At 37.1% G+C, this 21,070-nt stretch overlaps 1 protein-coding gene across 1 annotated transcript in view; it reads left to right on the top strand.

Moving 5' to 3' along the window:
- Positions 1-21,070, top strand: part of LOC143876050 (casein kinase II subunit alpha-2) — a 39,894-nt gene that overhangs the window by 15,444 nt on the left and 3,380 nt on the right. The window contains exons 4-9 of the mRNA XM_077377655.1: positions 8,370-8,527; positions 15,450-15,540; positions 15,689-15,754; positions 17,150-17,232; positions 17,588-17,651; positions 17,869-17,937. Of these exons, the coding sequence (XP_077233770.1) occupies positions 8,370-8,527; positions 15,450-15,540; positions 15,689-15,754; positions 17,150-17,232; positions 17,588-17,651; positions 17,869-17,937 (531 nt within the window). The remainder of the gene's footprint in view (positions 1-8,369; positions 8,528-15,449; positions 15,541-15,688; positions 15,755-17,149; positions 17,233-17,587; positions 17,652-17,868; positions 17,938-21,070) is intronic.

Below are 21,070 nucleotides of genomic sequence, written 5' to 3'. Positions count from 1 at the left end.
TTAACAAGTTTTTTGTTCAGATTTATTATTTAGATATTATTGTTCAATGCTTGAAATCATAAGAACTTTTATAATCCAATTTTATTTTTGGTGGACTCTTATTATGCGATCCATTAGATGATTTTGCACAGCTTTTGCTGCCCCCGCTTTCCCTCACAGGGATCAAGGAAAACAAGGGAGGAGCTTTTGCAAACGAAAAAATATAGCTCAGCATCACGGGAATTGGGAGCGTGTTCGTAGAGTTTGAGTGTTGATATAATATCCAGTAGTTGGATATTTAGTTTATTTGATTTATTTATAGACTTTGAGTAGTAGTTGATAGGTTGAAATTTTATTTTATTCTTAGACATGGTATTAATTGAGAATTGATTAATGTTGTGAATTTTATTTTAATGAATGAGAACAAATAGTTTAGTTTATCATGATGAATCCCTTTTCAAGTATGTATGGTTTAAAAAAAATAATTCCTGCGGTTTTTATTTGCCTTCCTTGTCCGCAGCGACTCGATGTGGATTGGGTCGTTACATCATTCAAGCGATGCAAAGTGGGCCTTCATTTAGTATCGCTCGTGTTTAATTCATTTAAAACTGCAGGAAAAGGGTTGCTTGACACAATCTTATACCAAATTGTAACGGACTAAACAAACAGTTGGAAGGGCTCTAGGATTTGTTCACCCACCATTGAGACGATATTAGATGTATTGCACGCATAATTATCTCAATAAAGATGACAGATTCATGAAAAATTCTAAATTATAGCCATTATTAGTGTTTGGAAAGAAAGAAAATTGTTATGATGAACAACTGACGGAGTTCGATTTTAATCCCACAAGCTTTCGGCAAGTTCGAAGATAAAGGACATGAAACTTAGAATTCAGCGCATTCCTCTGTTCAAATTGTGTAATCTCTTGGAAGGGTTTTCCTCAATTTCATTCTATGAACGAGTTGAATTCTATGATTTGGCCGACACTTCGAATTTATTGCTGACACACGTGTCATGTCGGATACGACACGACATCCATGTCGACACTCCTTTAGACACTTTTAAGTGTACTACTAGAAGTGTCAGTGACTTTATGCGTATGTACGTGTATGATTGTGCCACTATTTCTAGATTTTTAGGGGTGTCCAGGTCAGATACATCATATTCGTGTCGAAACTCGGCACACAAACCTGTGTGCACAAATCATGATTATATTTACTTTCTATTTTAGCCATGTCCCCGTTTCTAAATTTTGGGAGTGCTGTGTCCGACACTCCGTGGCCACAAATCATAGGTTGAATTCGATTTGTTCAATGCACTGAAACAACAAAAGTTGATGCATGGTTTTAAAATTCCACTGGAACCGACACGAAACAACCGAAATGTTTCCATTTCCATCCCATTGAAAAATACAGAAATTGAAACATATACTGAAACAAAAATCGTGAGTGCGTTAGTGGTACACTATATTTGTGTGTATTATATAGTCATATGTATATGAATTACATGTGATGCATGTATTATATGTAACATGTGAAATGTGGTATGCATTGAATGATTAGAAATGCGCGACAACGCATGCCAATAGGTGATCGATGTTAAACCATTAAGGATGATCGTCTTGCTTATGTGATGGTTTTGAAGTGTGTATTTGTGTTTATTTTAGCATTTCCTTAAGTTTCAACTTAAAAGTCTATCATTTGCATATGTGTCTATATATTTCCGTGATTTTATAGGATTTCCATCGAAATTTCCAACTGAAACCGAAATGTTCCTTTTCTGCGATGACCAAAACCGAAATTTAAAACCTTGAGTTGGAGGTAAGTTACCTCCATCCGAGAGATTGACACAGGAGCAGCCATCAACAAGTATTTTAGAGTGTTGCGTGTTTCATCTTAAGCATCTATGGTTTTGATTGTTTTTTTTTAAATCGAATTATCTTGACTTTTAACTAATTTTTAGGATGAGCTTTGACGGATTTTGAGATATGTTTATCTGGGAAGATTAAATAGTTTTTTCTTTTCTATTTGGCTGAAATTTGGCGGGAGGTGTTTTTATTATATATAGTGATTTTTTATTGATTCTGAATTAAATTTTATATTATGTTTAAGTAGTCTTTTGTAGGCCCTATTTGTGAGTAGTACAATTTGGGAACTTGGGTTTTATATCACAGGAGCTTTGGGTAAATTGAGGACTTCCTTTTTATTATGGCTTGGGTCTTTTTTGAGATTTAGATGGTGCGAAGATATGATTTAGGGTTTTTGAAGATTTGGGACTCCTTATTTATTTATTTATTTTTTTTAAAAATGATTTGGGATTCCTTATATTTGCTCTTTTTCTCTGTTTTTTAAAAGTTTGAATGTGATGCTTAATATTTGCAGGCAGTGTGATACTACATGCTAGTTGTTGTGCCACCATAATTTAGGTAGTTGTGATGTTGCTTATCTATGAGTTATTTTGATTCAGATTTTTTGTTTGATTCTTTCAATCCATAGTGTTATCCCTAAGTAGATTATGTAACATGGTTGGGCAAATTTTACTGGATTGTATTCTGGGAAAATGACCAAAACCTACTTGGTTTTTAAGGTACATTGATTCTGAAACCAACATAGATATTGTTTTTTTTTTTTTTTTGAACGAGCATAGATATTGCTTTACATTTAAAAACCTATATACTATATGACTATATTTACTAGTGCGTAGTGAAATCACCTTAGAAACCTATTGTGCGTAGTGAAACCAACTTAGAAACCTATATACTATATGGAAACCTGCTTCATTCAAACCATCGTTATATTAGTGAGTATGAGAAAGCAGTCAACAACTAACAATTATTAGGTATTAATCACAGCATTAGGTTCCACCAATCTCTGATTTGTTCTTATCTTGAGCAATCCGTGTTGAGGCTTATGTATTGCTGTGGTTCCCACATGCACAAACACATTCCGCATATCCAAAATTGTAATCTCGACCATGAGAACATAGCATTCCCATGCTCTCTCTCTCTCTCTCTCTATATATATATATATATATATATATATATATATATATATATATATATATGAGGAAAATGATTGTGAGCTTGAAGCTCATATAGCTTATATGAGCTTGAGGGCCCAAACACATGTGGGCCCACATTGTTAGGATGATCCAAAGCATTCATTTGAAAGGCCCTTACATAGATAGGATGTCTACAAAAAATCAGCTCCATAGGATCATCCTAACCCATCCAAAAGTGGAGGGCAAAATGGACAAACACCGTTTGCCACAAATCTGCCTATTTTTGCCCTCCGCTTTTGGAGGGGTTATGATGATCCAATGGAGTTGATTTTTGGTACACACCCTATCTATGATGGGGCCTTGCAAATGTATGGTTTGGATCACCACAAAAAATGTGGGACCCATGTGTTTGGGCCCTCAAGCTCATATAAGCTATATGAGCTTCAAGCTCACAATCATTTTCCTCTCTCTCTCTCTCTCTCTCTCTATATATATATATATATATATATATATATATATATATATATATATATATAGTTGGGGCTCTAATAATTAGTCCTCCATAAATTAATAATCTCTTATATCTTATTACTCAGACTAGTGTCACGGGGACGAAGTCAATATTAAAAAAGGGAGCCCCAATCTCGTCTCGTCTTGTTGCGTCTTCGAACTTAGTCGTTTACAGCACCTTTGGTGGGCATTCCTGGCTAAGCGGGTTGGTTGGCTAATCCCTTTAGACGGAGTTGACACCGCGACATGTTAACTCCTCCCCTGATAGGCCTAGCAGGTGTGGTCCGGAACCTTGGCGGTTTGCTTGTGGGTTGTGCGAGGACTTGCTTGTTCGTTGAGGCACACAACAGGAAATCATACTGCAACTCATGTGCGTGCCCTAAGGGAGCTTTGGGTGCAGACTAAGTGTTTTCCAAAGGAATGCTCCAGTTACTTTGGTCGAGGAAGGGGACCAAAGACAGTGAATGTTGGGTTGGGTTCCCACTTGCATTGCGCGTACAAACGATGAAGGAGGCTACTATGTTACTTTGCCTTTTGCACCGCTGTACGTCTTGTGGTTTGGCAAATCTCTAGGCTTTTCCATGAGTTCATGCTGGGGTGGCCCGCCGAAGCCACCCTCGCGAGGTGCAAACCTTGCAGATCAGTCCATGGGGCGTACTTGCTTCTTGGATGACTAAGCCTTTGTGCTTGGCAAATTGGGATGTGGCGCAATGCCTCATTCGTCATTCGTTGGTGGGCTTCGACTATCCAAATGGTCCCTAGATGCGGTGGTGTGAGCGTCCAAGCCTTTAGGCCTTGCGAAGCAAAGCGTGTCAGGACCTGGCCTCGCTTCAAGAAGGTTGGAGTTGCCTTGCTGGAATTTGGTCCCTGCGTATTGGTTCATGGCATAGGTCTGTGCTTTGAATTGCCAGGTTGTAAGACCTGGCAGATTGGTACGTGGCATCGTCATGCCTCGTACTGGATGGATTTTGCACTTGGCTTCAAGGCCTTGTGTTCAATGTACTCATGATGCAGGCTGATCATGAGAGTGGGTTCAGAGTTGGTCTCAGCAAGTCTAAGCTCAATAGCTTGATGAGAGGTTTGGTGGCCGTGAACAAAGTATCCAGAGGTTCATGTCATGATCTAAGCCTAGCAGCCTGTTGAACAGCTTGGAGATTGTGTGCACAAGTTAAGCATCAAGAGGTGTTGGGCGTGTAGGTTTCTCCGCTGCTGAAACAAAAGGCCCGTGACACTAGGAACCAGCATTGTTCCAATGCTAATAATTTATATTCTCTTATTTCTAATACTTTATTCGAAAATCCGGTGATATGAGATATAAGAGAGTACCTTCTTAGGAAACGTTGTTCAAAGTACGTACAAGTGAACAATAATGATGCTCAAAGTACATATTGCATGTAGGTTCATCGAAAACATTTTTTAGTCTCTTCAGTGGAATTCATTGTGGTGGGCACAGCAATCATGGCACCAATGAGCAGCGCGGTAACACTAGACTTCCTCCTGACATTAGCAGTAGGAGGTCGCCATTTTTTTCTTGCTAGACAAACATTTATTAAACCCGGTGCACCAAAAACGTGGGCAGGTGACCACGACAAACACATGGCAATTGTTTGGCATGTGGGACCCACTACTATATGAGGCCTTCCATGGATGATCCATGGCCAAAATATCTCTCCCATTAGTGAGACATCACATGTTCATTCAAGGGCATTTAATTTCAATGGTCAGCAATCATTATCCATTGATCGAATGGCTAAGGTCTCATCAATGGGTAATAATTTTGCATTGTGGGGTGATACATGCTATACCTCAATTGGTTCTTGCAGTTTTGTATTCAAATATGCCACGTGTTGAGGATAGGGAGTTGGGTCTAATTGCAATGTAATGGAGATGGGTGTCTGTCACTCTGTCTAGTGTCTTTACAACATGGAGGGGAGATGGAAGACAAATTATGAAGATAATTTTACTTTCTTGATTGAGTTTTTAATTGATAAGCTATACCTTTCCTTCACCACTAACGAATTTAGTAAAGAAACGGTGATTGATTTGAAGAGCTTTTGGTAAATGCAGTAAAAGGTAAATATCTTTTTTTTTTCCGATCTATTTGGGGCCAACCCTTGATTTTGTTGTGGCTTCTCTTGTATTTTGTAATGGGGAACCCTTGACTGGGGAACTCCTTGTCCCCTTTGTAATGTTTCCTTTCAGGCATCATAAAATTGTTACTGTTTCAAAAAAAAAAAAATCTTTTGGAAATCAGTCGACTTTGGGCTAGGTTTTATTGTCTACTTTAAAACTGAGTTGGTATTGGCCATTCTCCCCTTTCTTAGATTGGTACTATTTTTCTATTTCAACTTGTAGAATTTCTTTCCTGCATCATTTTATGATAAAAGCAATGTCTGTTCTTTGTTTCTTGGCAATTTTATTAAGTATTTTTTCTTGTGGGCTATGCTTTGATGCAAACCCGGAGGCTCGTGACTTCTTACAGGAACTTTATGAGCTCAATGGAACTAAATTTTCACATTCGCATAATTGTATCCAAACCCAAAATAAATAGGCAAGTAACAATTGATTAATATCAGCATAAAGATTTATATAAATTAGCTTTAAAGAGAACCCATTAATGAAAAATGTTCTAATCTAAGCAATAATGCAAATAACAACCTAAGTAACACCAAAAAAGGAATTATGAGGCTCAAATAATTGAATTTATTCACTGTTTAACCGCTGTCCATGAAGTAATATAATGATCTAGGGCCCCTAAAATTACTAAAAGGTGACAAAAGGCTTAAAAAGGCTAGGGTAATCTACTAGTAAGATTCCTACAGGTTTCAAAGTAACAAAAAGACCAAGAAAAGGGCTGAAAATATGGAAAAATCTCACCGGTTTGAACACACCAGTCCTTTCACTTTAAATCTTGCTAGCGAAGAGGCCAAGAGAATGGGGGAGAAGCTCCTGGGTTCAATCCATATGTCCGGGCAGCAGTGTCTTCCCCAAAATAAGAATTTAAAGGAGAAAAGAGAAGTAAGGAGGAGATTATAGAGGGTTCGAGGGAATGAGAGAAGGTATGACGGTGCGAGAAAGAGAATAGGGAGAAGGTATGAGGAAAAGAGGGTAAAGAAGTGGAAGATTCCAAGAAAAGATGGCTAGGTAAAGAGATTAAAGGAGAAATAGGGAGAAAATAAGGGGCGAGATAGAGAGAGATCAAGAAAAGATGGCTAGGTAAGGAGATTAAAGGAGGAATAGGGAGAAAATAAGCGGCAAGATAGAGGGAGATCAAGAAAAGATGGCTGGGTAAGGGGATTATAGGAGGAATAGGGAGAAAATAAGGGGCGAGATAGGGAGAGAAGAAGTAGGCGAGAGAGAATTACCGAGGGGAAGAGGGAGGGATGTGCTCACGCCCAAGGCGCGAGGGAGAAAAGAGGGCAGCCGATGGCTTCTTTCTTGGATTTCTTTCAAAGCGTCAATTCTAAGGCTTCTCCCCATGTAGCTCTCTTTATAATATCTCATTTCGTCGGCCCTCTTTGCTAGCTACTTAATGGATGGTGAAAAGACTGCATTGCCCCTTTAAACACAAATAAGAACAAAAGACAATAAGGGCATAATAGGAATAAGTAACTAAACAAAAAAAAACAAGGGTAAGTAGTGTGTGCAGTGGTGGGCCCCAGATGATGTGGACATACCCCACATCCTAGGCACATAAAAATGAATATAAATGAGTCCAATAATCCAATAAAATAAAATAAGATAAATGCAATAATAAAAAGAAGGATCCGAATGATCCAACGGCTCGGATCACATCGTGCTTGGACCCAGAGATTGCATATCATAATGAGGAAGGAATTTGTTCCAGACCAGTACTTTGATTTCTAGGGATATGTTTTGACCTATGAAGTTTTCCTTTCCCACAAAGTGAACATTTTAGGGGAATCAATAGATTAGAAGGCTTGTTCGGCTAGTTTGAAAAGCAGTGGTGTCATCCTTTTATGGAGATGTGATTGGGCTTAAGGGTAACTTTTCAGGTGAATACTTGAGGAATATATGTTGGACTTGGACTTAGGAGTATGATGGCTATTCCTTAAATGCTAGGAGCAAAGATGGGATTAGGGATCGCTGTGGGAGCATGGAGGAATTAGTTTACAACATTTTCTGGCTTAGAGATTTAGGGAATGTTTGTAAGTGGCCGGGTCGGGCTTTTGAGGCCTATTCTAATTGCATAACTCAAAACCTACATTGAAGACGTGATTCCTTAGGTCTACTAGCAAGGCATATATTTTGTGCTTGCGTGTGACCATGATGTCACAACCTCTCATAGTATATGGATTTTTTTATTGAATAGTAGTATATGGGTGTTATTACTGAGTTGGTCCATCCTGACAACTTGACCAGTTTCTTGAGCTTGACATTAGCATTAATGCTTTTTTGTTTTTGAGTTGACTAGATTTACAAAACTGGGGCCCTTGTGTTTGGCCTTCAAATCACTACACTTGCAGAAAATTCACATTTGACCATTCAGCTGGTATGGGCTGATCTGTTTTTTCACTTGAGAACATATTTTGTAAAGATTCATGTAGTGTTAATGCAAGAATGCACATTCTGTTGATTATTTCGAATTTTATTTTGTATCGTACTAAATGCTTACTATTACTAGCTGCCAGTGCGAGACCTGTGACCAATTGCATTCTCATCAATCATTAATATTTGGGAAGGATTATCATTAACACTAACATTAGTTTAATTTCTTTGATTTGTGACACCCCTCGTTGCAGCACTATAAAGAGTCGTGTCTTTTTAAAAAAAAATGATAATAAAGAGTCATTTCTTAATAGTCTAAAGGCATTATCAAGGCATTTATGTTTGACTATTCTACTCTCTAATTGCAGGCATTGGATTTCTGCCATTCACAAGGAATTATGCATAGAGATGTCAAACCTCATAATGTTATGATTGATCATGAGCTGCGAAAACTTCGGTTAATAGACTGGGGACTTGCTGAATTTTACCATCCAGGAAAGGAGTACAATGTTCGTGTAGCTTCAAGGTGTCTCTTTTTACGCATCTTGGGATGTTTAAACAACACATGTGGTCGTTTCCTTCCCCCATGCCTAGATACTTGCATCCCTTTCTAGGAACATGACTCATTGTTCATTACATGATTTTTAAAACCTTTTATAGTCAGTACTTGTTTCTTGTAAGTAAGAACAAACATACGCTTTTAGCCATTCGGCCCCATTTGAATACCCCCATTGTTGGGTTTCAAAATTTGAATACCCCCTTCGCGTAAAATTTCTCCTTTCCCCTTTTATGGAGAGTAAACACACTTGAGCGTAATGAGAGCACCATCCAAAATCTATCTTCCTCCTATAAAGGTCCCTTGAGAATGTGATATAAATAGTTCAAGAGCTTTCCTTACTCTAGCTTCTGACACAATGGCCAAAATTTTGTACATGCTTTCCACCAGACTTATGGGATGAAAATATTCACCATTCTCCATTCTCCATTCAAAAAAAAATGTCTAGTCTTGGCCATAGAACCTATCCCACCCCCACCCCCGCGCGCGCGACATTAACCTGTTGACTAAAACACTGGACATCATAAAAGTATGCATCTCATGTTCCATCTGTCAGGCCCCTTATTCTCTGGCACCCATATACTTTTACCTCTCGGCTAAGAAGTTGGACATCATAAAGTCAAAGGAAGCATGTTCTGTTCCGTGTCTGTGTCAGGCCCCTTATTCTGTAGCCTTGTTCTTTTTGCGTTCCGTTGACTTTCACCCACCTTCATCCGTCACTGGTTTTATGAGGATCCACCTTGAACACTTGTCTGGATCTTTCATGCTTCGTATACCGTGTCCTTCACTAGGGATGCTCACGCTTTCTTGCCTTCCTCATCACATTTGTTGGGATCCCACCCGACCTTTTACCAAATTTCCCCCATTGATCATCTCCCCACATTATTTTTGGAAATGGGAGCTCACTCCCATAAATTTTCATCATACTGCTCTTCTTGGGGGAGTTGATCTCCTGTTTTATGTTTGTTAACCCTTACAAGTGGTTAAATATCCTTTGTGTCATAAGGGGTATTTTATTTTGAAATTGCTTAAAAAGTGCATTTTTTTTTCTAATTGGCAAAAAGATGCATTTGTTACTTCACTCTCCTCTTTGTTATGATGATTGCACCATTAATCTTTCTTCTAATATCGACAATGTCCTCCAACCTACCCCACTGGGTCTAATATGGGAAATGTCCACCTACTACTTATGGCTCGTCACTTAATTTGAGGATAATAATTGGGATCATCTCCCCTTCTCTTTATGCACTTCCCTCTTTTACAAGGAAGATTGAGGCCTTCGGATCGACGTATGCCTCACAGGTTGTTCCACACCTTTTCCCCAATCAAGCAGGACAACTCTACTTTTCATCCAATTTGAAACTTAAACCTGCGCCAATTGAGACTTCATTGTCCTGTCTCTACAATGCTTTTGATCCAGAGCTTATCCTTTCAAAAACTAGGTCGAGATGCCGAGGACCTTAAAAGGAAGTATCCGATCCTTTAGAAAAATCATGTTTTATCTTGTTGATAACTGTGGACCATCTCCATATACACAATGAGAGACAAGGTTAGAATATTCTTCAAAACATGTTTTTACGGCAAACAAATGCATGTAATAGTAGGTTAGATTTCTCTTTACTATCTTGTACTATTTGTTTGATCCCTTGACTGGCTTGGTCGTGGTTTTATCTTTCTAATAATAGGTTACCATTTTAAAAAAAAAAAATGTTTTAAAAACAAAGAAACAAAATAACAGTAAAGTACAATAAAATAACAAAAGTTATGCATTTGTAGTTATGTTATGATTACTAATTAATAAAAGATACGTATTTGAATAAAAAATGGCCTATCAAATATGCAAAAAATGATAGAGAAAGCTTTAAAATTGAAGCCAAAAATATAGAAATCTTTTCTATATATTTTTTTCTTTCAAAAAATATATAGAAAAGACACGCATAATAAATCCTAAAAAGCACAATCTTGAGAAACAATCCGAAAAGGGAAAATAGAAATAATTAAAAAAGGGGGGATGAAATTGTAAAATCTAGATCTAGCTCATAGTTATTTGGCGCTCCCTAGTGGGGTTGGAAGCTCCCGTACTTATCAGAAGTGACCCTCCTCTTAATTTATTATTATTATTTTTTAAAATGGTAAAAGATTTCTTTCCAATTAGAAAAGACCGAGGAGGTCTATACAACGAATAATGAGAAAAAGGACATAAGAAATACAGATACAAGCCCACATGGGGCAAGCAGAGACTAGCAATCAGGGTTGAAAATCAAACAACTCCACCTCTGACCTTGGAATACCCTCCCTAGCTAATTTATCTGCCACCCCATTGGCTGACCACCGGACATGAAGGATATATTTTCTCCTCCCACACTATCTTGAATCTCATTAAAAAGAGGAGCAAATCTCCAAAGGTGCGAATGGGAATCCCTAAGCCATCTTATCACATTAAGTGAGTCCCCTTCAATCACGACTTTATTCAGATCGACATTTTCAAGGAACTTTATTCCTTGATGAACCGCTCAGACTTCTGCTTCACTTACATCCACTACTCCTATCGGACCCGAAAAAGCCCATCTCATTGTACCCTGCTCATCCCTAAGTACACATCTAATACCAGAAAGTCCGGGATTCCCCATCTCATTGTACCCTGCTCATCCCTAAGTACACCTCTAATACCAGAAAGTCCGGGATTTCCCAAACTAGATCCATCAAAATTTAGCTTTAAGAACCTGTGCGCAGATGGCTCCTAGTCTTGAACAATCATAGGCTCCCATTTTGAATCATAACAAATCTCCTTCCATCCATACCAGAAGTCATGACCCGGCACAAACCTAAAAGAAGGTAAAGTCCTCACCCAAGATATAGTGATTGCAATCACCTTATTGTAAAGGAACGACAAACTCTTAGAATATCCTTTAAAACCCCTTCCTCTTAATTAAAAGTTCATTTCCTCTTTAGGTGTATTTAGAAATGTAAGATTTTTAAATACTTTAAAAAACCATCTTAAATTTCGACATTTGTCTGTTTGATTGATCCGCAGACTCCTCCTTTGAATTCGGGTAAACAAACTCTCCCCTTCGTTCCGTCAGCAATCTGCTGCAACATCTATTTTTTTATCTAGCAATCGATGACTTGGTTGATGAAATAGCTCAGGTTTTTTCCTTGTTGAATCTTTCGTTTTGCTCCCCTTGCACTATGTGTTTTTTCCCTGTGGAGACCTATAAAAATAAAATAAAATAAAATAAAACTCATGTGATTTTGTTTTTCAAGAACTTGATCCAAATGAATAAAACATCAAGCTTGTTCAAATATAAATTCCTAAAATTTGTAATTATAATCATCCTTGAATTCATCTTTAATTACTTATAAGCTTAACCTACGTTAACCGTTCGTAAACTCTCTCTTCTTTTTTTTGAATGATCGCCAATTGTATTGCAAAAAGAAGACCGAGATGGTCAAGGTACAAAGATAAGAAAGCAGAAAAAGGAAAATACAAAATTAGCTAGAAAACATCACGGAGGAAGTGATTCGAACAATGCCCAAGTCTCTTTTGAAACACCATCTCTAGTGAGACTATCGGCTACTTCATTAGCCGAGTGACGAACATGCAAATTGAAGAGATAATGGCTTCATCCAATCGAACATTTTGTCAAAGAAACTATCAAATCTCCAAGGGCGATTAAGTGATCCATTTAACCACTTGATCGCATTTAAAGAGTCCCCTTCTTCTATCACGTTGTCTGCTATGTTCTCAACAAGTAGCGTTAAACCCTGATGGACTGCACGAACCTTGGCTTCTGATGCATCTGCCACCCCTATGGGCCCCGTGAAGGCCCAAAGGATTTCCCCATGATCATTCGTTAAAACCCCCCAAATTCCCGTTGGACCTGTCTTGCCCTAACTTGATCCATCAAAGTTAAGCTTTAGGAGATTTGGAGGTGGCGGTTCCCAATTTTGAGACACTTTTTGCTTCACTTCCCATGATGCTTCTCACATGTTTCGTCTTCCTTTCCTCATTGCTTTCTTAGTGTCTTTCGCTTACCGCATGTTCTATTTTTTAGTTCTTATGCTTATGCTTTCTGCATCTGCTTCTCACATCGCTTCTAGCATTCTTTTCCGACTCTAGGAACTATGATCTAGCCCATACCCAATTAATAATCCAGCTCTTTAAATAACTATTTTTTGTCATTATAAAGTTTTATTTTAAAAGATGGAAAAACGGATAAAGGATCTAGCATCTTTTTAGATACATCTAGCCAAAGAACACACCCTAAACATAGTTCTTCTTACTTGGGTGCTAGAATCCAAATTAGTCACACAAAAAAAAAAAAAAAAAAAAAAAAAAACTAAGTAATTAGTTCAAAAGAAGGAACATGCTCAAATATGTTGTATTGTTTCTTCAATTCGTCAATCGGAGGATAAAATGGAGTTCTTTCTTAAAAATCTAAGGAAAGAATACTCAGAGTCCCGCTAGAAACCTTCCCGAAGCGTCAAAACATATGAAAATTGGAGAAAGTTGGGTTTAGAAGACCAAATCTCATTTTCCCATGCACTTGAGAATGTGTGATATATGCACTTGGCATACCGTAATGTATCAGATTTTATCTTCTGGACTGAAGACATGAAAGAAAGACGATACGAGGATGCTTATGGTATACCTGTGCATCACGATCGCCCTACTGAAATTCCATTATGTGTTGTCCTATGCATATCATTTGTGGACGATACATCAAATCATGCATTAAGAAGTATTTCTTTATATGGTAGAAAGTCCATACCAGAATTGACTGTGAACAAGCTAGGACATGTCCACAAATCTGAAATATATATGCTACTGATAATCGTGGTACCATGTTTGGTAATGGGGTGAACTCACCTTGTCTTTTATTATTTAATAGGCTATCAAAAGCTATTACAATTCCCAGAGAGCTCTCAAGAACTAATTAAATAATAGAAGGCAAGGTGAGGTCGCCCCATTATGAAAACAAGGTAGCGCAAATATCAGTAGCCAATATATACTACAGCCTGAAGATTATACTTTGTATGCTATACTACACTAAATTAACTCCAAATTTCATAGCAATTAATGTACAAAAGTAGTGTATTATATAAAACTGAACCAAGTAAATTTGTTTCTACTAAGGCCAAATCAAGGCTGAGTCCAAGTTTTACTCAGCATGTTCCTAGTCTCAGTGTCAATCATTTATCGGGTTTTCTTGAACTTGACATAATGCTTATGAATAAATTTAGCATGCCCCCCCAAAAAAGAATGTGAAACCTGGTGTTAATATAACTGTTTTTCCCTTTCACAAAAAAAAAAAAAAAACTATGTTTTTCATCTAGTACTATTGGCCTTGCAGCGTCCATTCATTTGTTCTTCTTGAAACATGCTAAAGCTAATCTTTTTGGATAAGGATTTCTTATTCTCGTTTGACATTGCATTCTATTTTATTTAATTTCTTCAGGTGGTTGGAGTATTGGTCATACTATTTTTATTGATAAAACTGTGGAGGGTACTCCTATGAAAGTTGGAAGCTCTGATGTCTCGTCATTGATAGATGTCCCTAGAAGTTCTCATAAATCTTGGATCAATGAAAATGGATCCCATAAATGGAATGTGAACCTTGTGATCTCTTTCATCCTCTTGATTGCAAAAATGCGGCATGGAACTACGGAATAATGTGGTGTATAAACTGAAACAACAATTGGGATAAGCATGAAAATTAAACCTTCTATAAATACAGATACACCCAATACATTGATTAGATCATCAGTTCTTTTTCCTTTAAAAAAACAAGATACACCCAATACATCGAAACTCATTGGCCATGGATAAGGAAAGACTGTTTCAACATTAAAAACAACAAAAACTAGAGCAAACATGTAATAACGAATTAGGAAATAGTAACCAAGCATTCCTCATTTATTTTTTACCTGATTCATAACTATAGAGTTTCGAACTATCAAATTTTGAATAATGAGAAATGGAATGAAATAACGTTCATTTTTATGTTATGCTGTATGATGGATTCAAACTTTTTTGCAGCATTTGGAAATGAGCCTACATATATAATCAAACTGATTGTAAAGTGTTGCTGAACAAATTGGGATGCCCCTCAGCTAATGGCTACACTCAGCAATCTCTCTGGATAATGGAACATGGTCACTCGTTGGTTTTTTCTTTAGAGTTGGATTCAAACAAATCAATGGGGACAAGGCTGAGTTTTCTGAATAATATACAAAGAAAAGTATTTAGGACTGAGATATTTTAGTAGTCTATTTATGAAATTGCATAAGTATTTTTCTGAGCATGGAGTGTCTTGGTTAACTTGATTCTTCCCACTTCGAGGTTGATTCAAGTTTTCAAGATTTCAACTCTAAAAAAGAATAAAATATCAACAATCAAATAACTAAATGCAAATGATGGATTGGAAAAAAAAATTTGAATGATAATGATGGATCTAAAAATGATGAGCCAACTATATGAAATATCATAATGTACTGCTAATGTGAGTTAATATTTTATGGGATGTCTCCTTATCCATATTCCAGCATTGGATCTACTGAATTTTTCCATGTTTGCTCCAACTATCTGTTAGAAATTAAAGCTGGAAATTACTTGTCCAGGTAGAACTGAATGTGAAACAGCATAGTAGTTTCTTCAGATATTTCTCTTCATCTGTAAAACAGTACTACATTTCCTTAAGACAACTGAGTCTATCATTTGTATGTCCTGTTTTACATGTTGAAATGGGAATTTTTATGATGATCTTTGACCTCGTGATGGACTTTGCAGAATTGTTTCAAGATGTATGCAAGTGCCTCTTTGGGCTTGTAAATGTAGATGTGTTGGTCTCATGTTAGCAGTAAGTTAATATCTGTATCTCTTGTTACCCAGATATTTTAAGGGGCCTGAACTCCTCGTTGATTTACAAGATTATGATTATTCATTGGACTTGTGGAGCCTTGGCTGCATGTTTGCAGGAATGGTGAGTGTTTCTTATATTGGAAAAAATGCTAGTTTGGTTATAGATTTTAAGTGATTGAATTTCCATTTTGGTTGCTTTTGTTTCTCATTTACCTTTTTCTTCATAGCTTAACATGACAGTGTATGCATTCTTCATTATTCTTTTGTAGATATTTCGAAAGGAGCCTTTCTTCTATGGCCATGACAACCATGATCAACTTGTTAAAATTGCCAAGGTAACTTCCAGTTTTATTGTATTTCCTTTGTTTGATCAACCATGACCCCCTCTCAATCTGCATGTCTTCGAGTAAGCTTGGATTGATCATTATTATGCCTCAAGGATTTATGGTCTGAATACGAAACAAACTCTCTTTCTATAACATAGTGCCTTTTAATATCTAAGAGCTTGGACAATGGCATAAAATTCTTTATCATAGTTGCTTTAATTTTTCTTGAATCGTTTAACTTCTCGCTAAAAAATGATTTGGGCTATCACTCTTGGCTTAAAGAACCCCTACATTCTCTCCAGATGCATCACACATGACTTTGAAAGTTTGAATAACTTATCAAAGCATGGCAGCGGTAACACCGGAGCCTTGCACATGCTTTGTCTGTGCCTTCTCGCGGTAACACTGGAGCCTTACATATTTTTCTTAATTATCTAGAAATCCTTGTCTGCCCCTTTTTGTCTATTAAAATCTGCGATTTTTCATACAATTAGTGATTGGCGTGAAGTTGGTGCTAAAATATCGGATAAATCGCTGATCCATGAAAGTTGACCACATATCCTCAAAACAACAACTTGTCCATCATGACATTACGCTTCTTTAGATCAACATACACCTCCTTTGTAAGGTTTCCAGTACTTCACACAGACGCTACACTTGAGCCTTTTTGTCGACACCATATAGTATATACTATCATGTGATCGAAATACAACATCACAGACTTTCCATTGAAATTTGCTTGAGTACTTGATTAGTTGATTCATCAAACCCATAAAAGTAGTTGGCGTGTTAGAGAAACCAAATGGCGTGTAACTATATATTCATAAAGTCACTCTTTCGTTTTGAATACTGGATTCCATTCATCTCCTTACCATATCCGAATTTGTTGATAACCACTCTTCAAGTCTAAAAAACACTTCTCACCATACATCATATCTAACAGGTTGTCTGATCATGGAATAGAAAATCAATGCTTGATGGTTGGGAGAATTGAATCCTGGCATGAAGCTTGGAAAGGGAAGTACATGTATTCCCCTAGAAAGATTATCCTTCACAATGCCTCCCTCTATTATTCCGACGTATTTCTTGCCACTTTATAAGATTCCTCCTTTGGTGGCGGATCAAATTAACAAGATTTTTTTGGAAATTCCTATCTATATATGGTGGGGACCAACAAATGAATGGTCTAGACTCTAGATCATCCAAACAGGGGGGTCTTACTGTACTCTTTACCTGTGCGTGTATTTCCATGGGAATACATAGCCACATATCATATAAAATCTTGTTCCCTAGAGACAAGAATAACGGACTTTGAATAACAATTGGAAAAATTGGAACAGATCACTATTTCAAACAAGTGTTCCCATGACCTGATATTTGATCCCTGGAGTAATTTCATTGCAGGTACTTGGGACAGATGAATTAAATGCTTATTTAAACAAATACCGCTTAGAGCTTGATCCTCAGCTGGATGCTCTTGTTGGGAGGTATGTACGGCTTGAATTTCGTTTCTGGTGTTAGGCAATCTTGTCTTGTTCTTTGCTAGATGTTATTAAGTCGCATGATTCACTTTGTTAGAACATATAAGATTAATGCAGTTTACTGTTTACCCCAGGGAGTACTTCTCACATCTTTGTGTGTAGCTTTTAAAATAGTTTGGGGCCTTTGTCAGGGCCACTAGGATTAAAGTATTTTAACCAGGAAGCACATTTCACATTCAACAAATGACTCCCTACTAAAATAACTTAATAAAAAGAAACTTATACTGTTCATTTGTAACTTCATAAAATGAACTTTCATTTTTACACCATTAATTTTCTTGCTTCTTTTATCTTTCTTCAGGCACAGCAGGAAGCCCTGGACCAAGTTTATTAATACAGACAATCAGCATCTCGTTTCTCCGGAGGTTGTTTGTTTTACATTTTTTTTTTTGGAAAACACGCTGATGGTTGATTTTAGTTTCATTCACATCTACTTAATTTCTCCGGAGGTTATTTGTTTTACATTTTTTGGAAAACACTCTGATGGTTGATTTTAGTTTCATTCACATCTACTTTAGATTCCTCACTATTTTTTTTATTTCTTCATGATTTCATGATTTTTTGATTGGATATGACATGCAGGCCATGGATTTTCTTGATAAGCTACTACGCTATGATCACCAGGAAAGGCTTACAGCACGTGAAGCAATGGTGAATCATTTTTCTAGCATCTGCTACTTAGATTAATTGGATTAGTTATCTTGCTATTTTTGTATTTTTTTCCAATATCAGTGCTGCCTTTGTGATCATCAGCTACTACCTTGTGTTTGTTTTTGTGGACCTTTTTTTCCCTTATGCTGTTGACATCATTAGATCTGATCTGAGTATTCCATTTCTTGTTGAAGTAACAAAGACAACCTGCATGCCCGTCATATATCATTCTGTTCCGTATTCTTCTGTTTTGTTTTTTGGGTGGGCTTTGTTCCCAATTTGGCTCTTTATCCTCAATTACCTTGGCCGTAGTCATTTAGGTTTCTATGGATTTTTCTTCCCTTATGTTCTTGACATCATTTGATCTGATATGAGTATTTCGTATCTTGTTGAAGTATCAAAGATCATTCTTTCCATATTTTTATGTGTATTTTTTTGTGGAGGGTGGGCTTTGTTCTCAATTTGGTTCTGTATTCTCAAATTACCTTGGCCCCCTCTACGCAAGGGAGCTGTGGAGTCTCTGTATAGAAGAATCTTCCAGCTCTGCCATGACAAGAACAATGAAATAATGTACTCATGTACTGTAAGTCCCCTCATCCTTTAACTATCATGGGTCTACTTAGTCTCTTGGATCTGGTTAAATCTTCATCAGCCCATTCAATAAATCCTTTGGAAACCTTCTTCATTTTATTTCCATTGGTTTTCAGTTGCCTTTTCCTTTATCTGTCCATTTTAGTTTTGGGGTGTTGCGTCATTTGTTGATCTTTTCCTTTTTCTATAGATTTTTTTCCAATAAATTATAAAAGGCTTCTGTGATAGGTTGTTATGTGTTTCAGGTGGAGTTTGTTCTCTTTTGAAGATATTCACAACCGCAATCGTAAAACATACCTACCAGAAAAGAAAAAAAAAAGTGAAACAGAATTCTGGTGTCTCTGCTAAAGAAGTTTCTGTAGCTCGTTATTCTTTATTTGGCTCATATTGATATAGCGAGCAAATTAGATGCTTCTCTCCATGCAAGTCTGTCTCTGTGAAAAATGAAATACTAGGTTCACATTGGCATTTTTTACCGTAAATATCACTTGTCTGCGGAACTTTAGCCTACAAAGCCAAGAGGAAGGTGCCATTCCAATGTTTTTTCTTTTGAATTTCTATCCTTGCCATGTCGTCAACAGAGAAGTCAGATAATTATAATTTATTTTTCACCTAATCAAATCCTCAGCTAAGACCTTGTTATCGTTCTTGCATTGCGATGCTTAGGGTTCATACTTGCATATACCAGGTTGGTGAAGTGTTTCAGATGTGGTTTGCCTATTCAGTGACCAGAATTTTCATACTTGGTGTGTTTAAGTTGTCCCCCACAGTTTAAGAACCTCCCTGTTAGATTATTTTTGTTGTAATAAACTGATAATTCAACTAAATTTGTCATATTTGTACATAGCTGGTAAACATTTCTTCATTTTTTCGGGAGGGCCCCTACTGCCAGCTCTCAGGTGCTGCCATGTTGTTTCCCTTCTCCTGTCTTCTTTTTATTTCATTTTCTAAATGAAAAGCTTTCCCTCTAAACTAGTGTTTAAAAACTCCTTGACTCGACAAGGAACTCGCCCGAGTCAACTCATTTTTGCCTTGGCCGCATTCCGCGTTGTACCACATCCGCATTCCGCATTTTGCCCTACAAAGTCAATAAACTCTTTTGACTCTCCATCGTGTCACCCGCGTCAACCGCGTTCTTGGCCACATCCGTATCGAGTCGACAAGGATTTTTCTTGGCCGCGTTCCGCGTCACATCCGCATTTTTAAACACTGCTCTAAACAAACAAGAGGAAAAAAGAAGGCAAGGGAGATAACATGGTTGCTGCACCAAGAGTGATTTGAGAAGAACCTCCTCTTTGTCCATCTTGTTGAAGAAGCTAAACAGATAGAGTGATTTCAGAAGAACCTACTTTTGTACATCTTGTTGAAGAAGCTATCTTCTTTGGTTTTCATGAAAAAATGATCCAGTAATTCTAAAAGAAAATGCAAATCTCAAAGCGCATGGGAAGCTTATAAAATGCAAAGTCAAACAAACTACTCAAGAAAAGATGGCCTTTAGGATGATGTCTTGGATGAGATTATTCTTCCAAAAACATGTTTATTCAAAGGTGATACATAACTGAAATCGTTTTTTTCTCAGAAACTAGCAGCTTTTGCACGTGAGAAAAGAGCCAAGAACAAATAAAAAAAGATCCGTTTAAGAGATGCCAATGGTCTGACATCATCACATCTGCCTCTCATCCCATTACAAGACAAAGTCTCCTGCTCCTTTAATTTTTTATTTTTTTTTAAATTGACAAATATATTCATACTAGCAAAATTTACAATGGGGACCGGTAGTCCCACCAGATTTACATAGTATGAATTGCCCATAAGCATTCTCCTTGGCCCAATAGCATGCTCCTTTAATCCTATTGTAAGATTTTTTATATCGCCTTAATTTTTCAAATTTCCCTTGTCCCATTTCCTTTCTCTTTGAAATTTCTAATGCTCACAACCAAAATGAAAAGAAAATTCAAATGCTCTGTTTTATTCAAACAACAAACCGTATAAATCCGTTTGCTTGTGTTTCCTTTCTCTTATCTTTTTTCTATCTGTATTTTAAATGCTCATAAATTCATCTTACATCGACTTTTGGATTCCTTTCTCATTAGAAACCTCTAGGACAATTGTGATACTTGTTTTGGGAAAAGAAGAACATGTTATCAGAGACTATATTGTTTATGTTGCTGTCCTAATTGAAATGTTGCTTGCCTGAATGTGGCTCGAATCTGTTGTTGGACGGCTTTCCATTTGACGACATAATTCGGGCCAAGCCATTAGCCTTTTTTTTAAAGGATGTCATCTGAGCAACAATAGTACTAGTTACCTCTTGGCCGGTCCTATTATAAGGAATGATTTTGCTGAGGAGGAAATTATAAAGATTGTTAATATCTTAAGAGTTTAACAGGGGAAGTTGGGACTTGGGAGAAAAAAGATAGGCCATGATGTGAGACCGTTCATTTAGAAACGGAAGTTAATTATATTGGTGAGGTATGTAGAGGGGCTTCAGAGAAAGGGTTATGGAGGAAGTCTCTACGACAATTTCTGTGCTTTCCAATTA

Source organism: Tasmannia lanceolata, unplaced genomic scaffold (genome assembly GCF_043159265.1).
Source record: "Tasmannia lanceolata isolate RefF3 unplaced genomic scaffold, GAP_Taslan_0.1 ptg000004l, whole genome shotgun sequence".
Classification (NCBI taxonomy): domain Eukaryota; kingdom Viridiplantae; phylum Streptophyta; class Magnoliopsida; order Canellales; family Winteraceae; genus Tasmannia; species Tasmannia lanceolata.
This window is presented reverse-complemented; position numbering and strand designations above follow the sequence as displayed.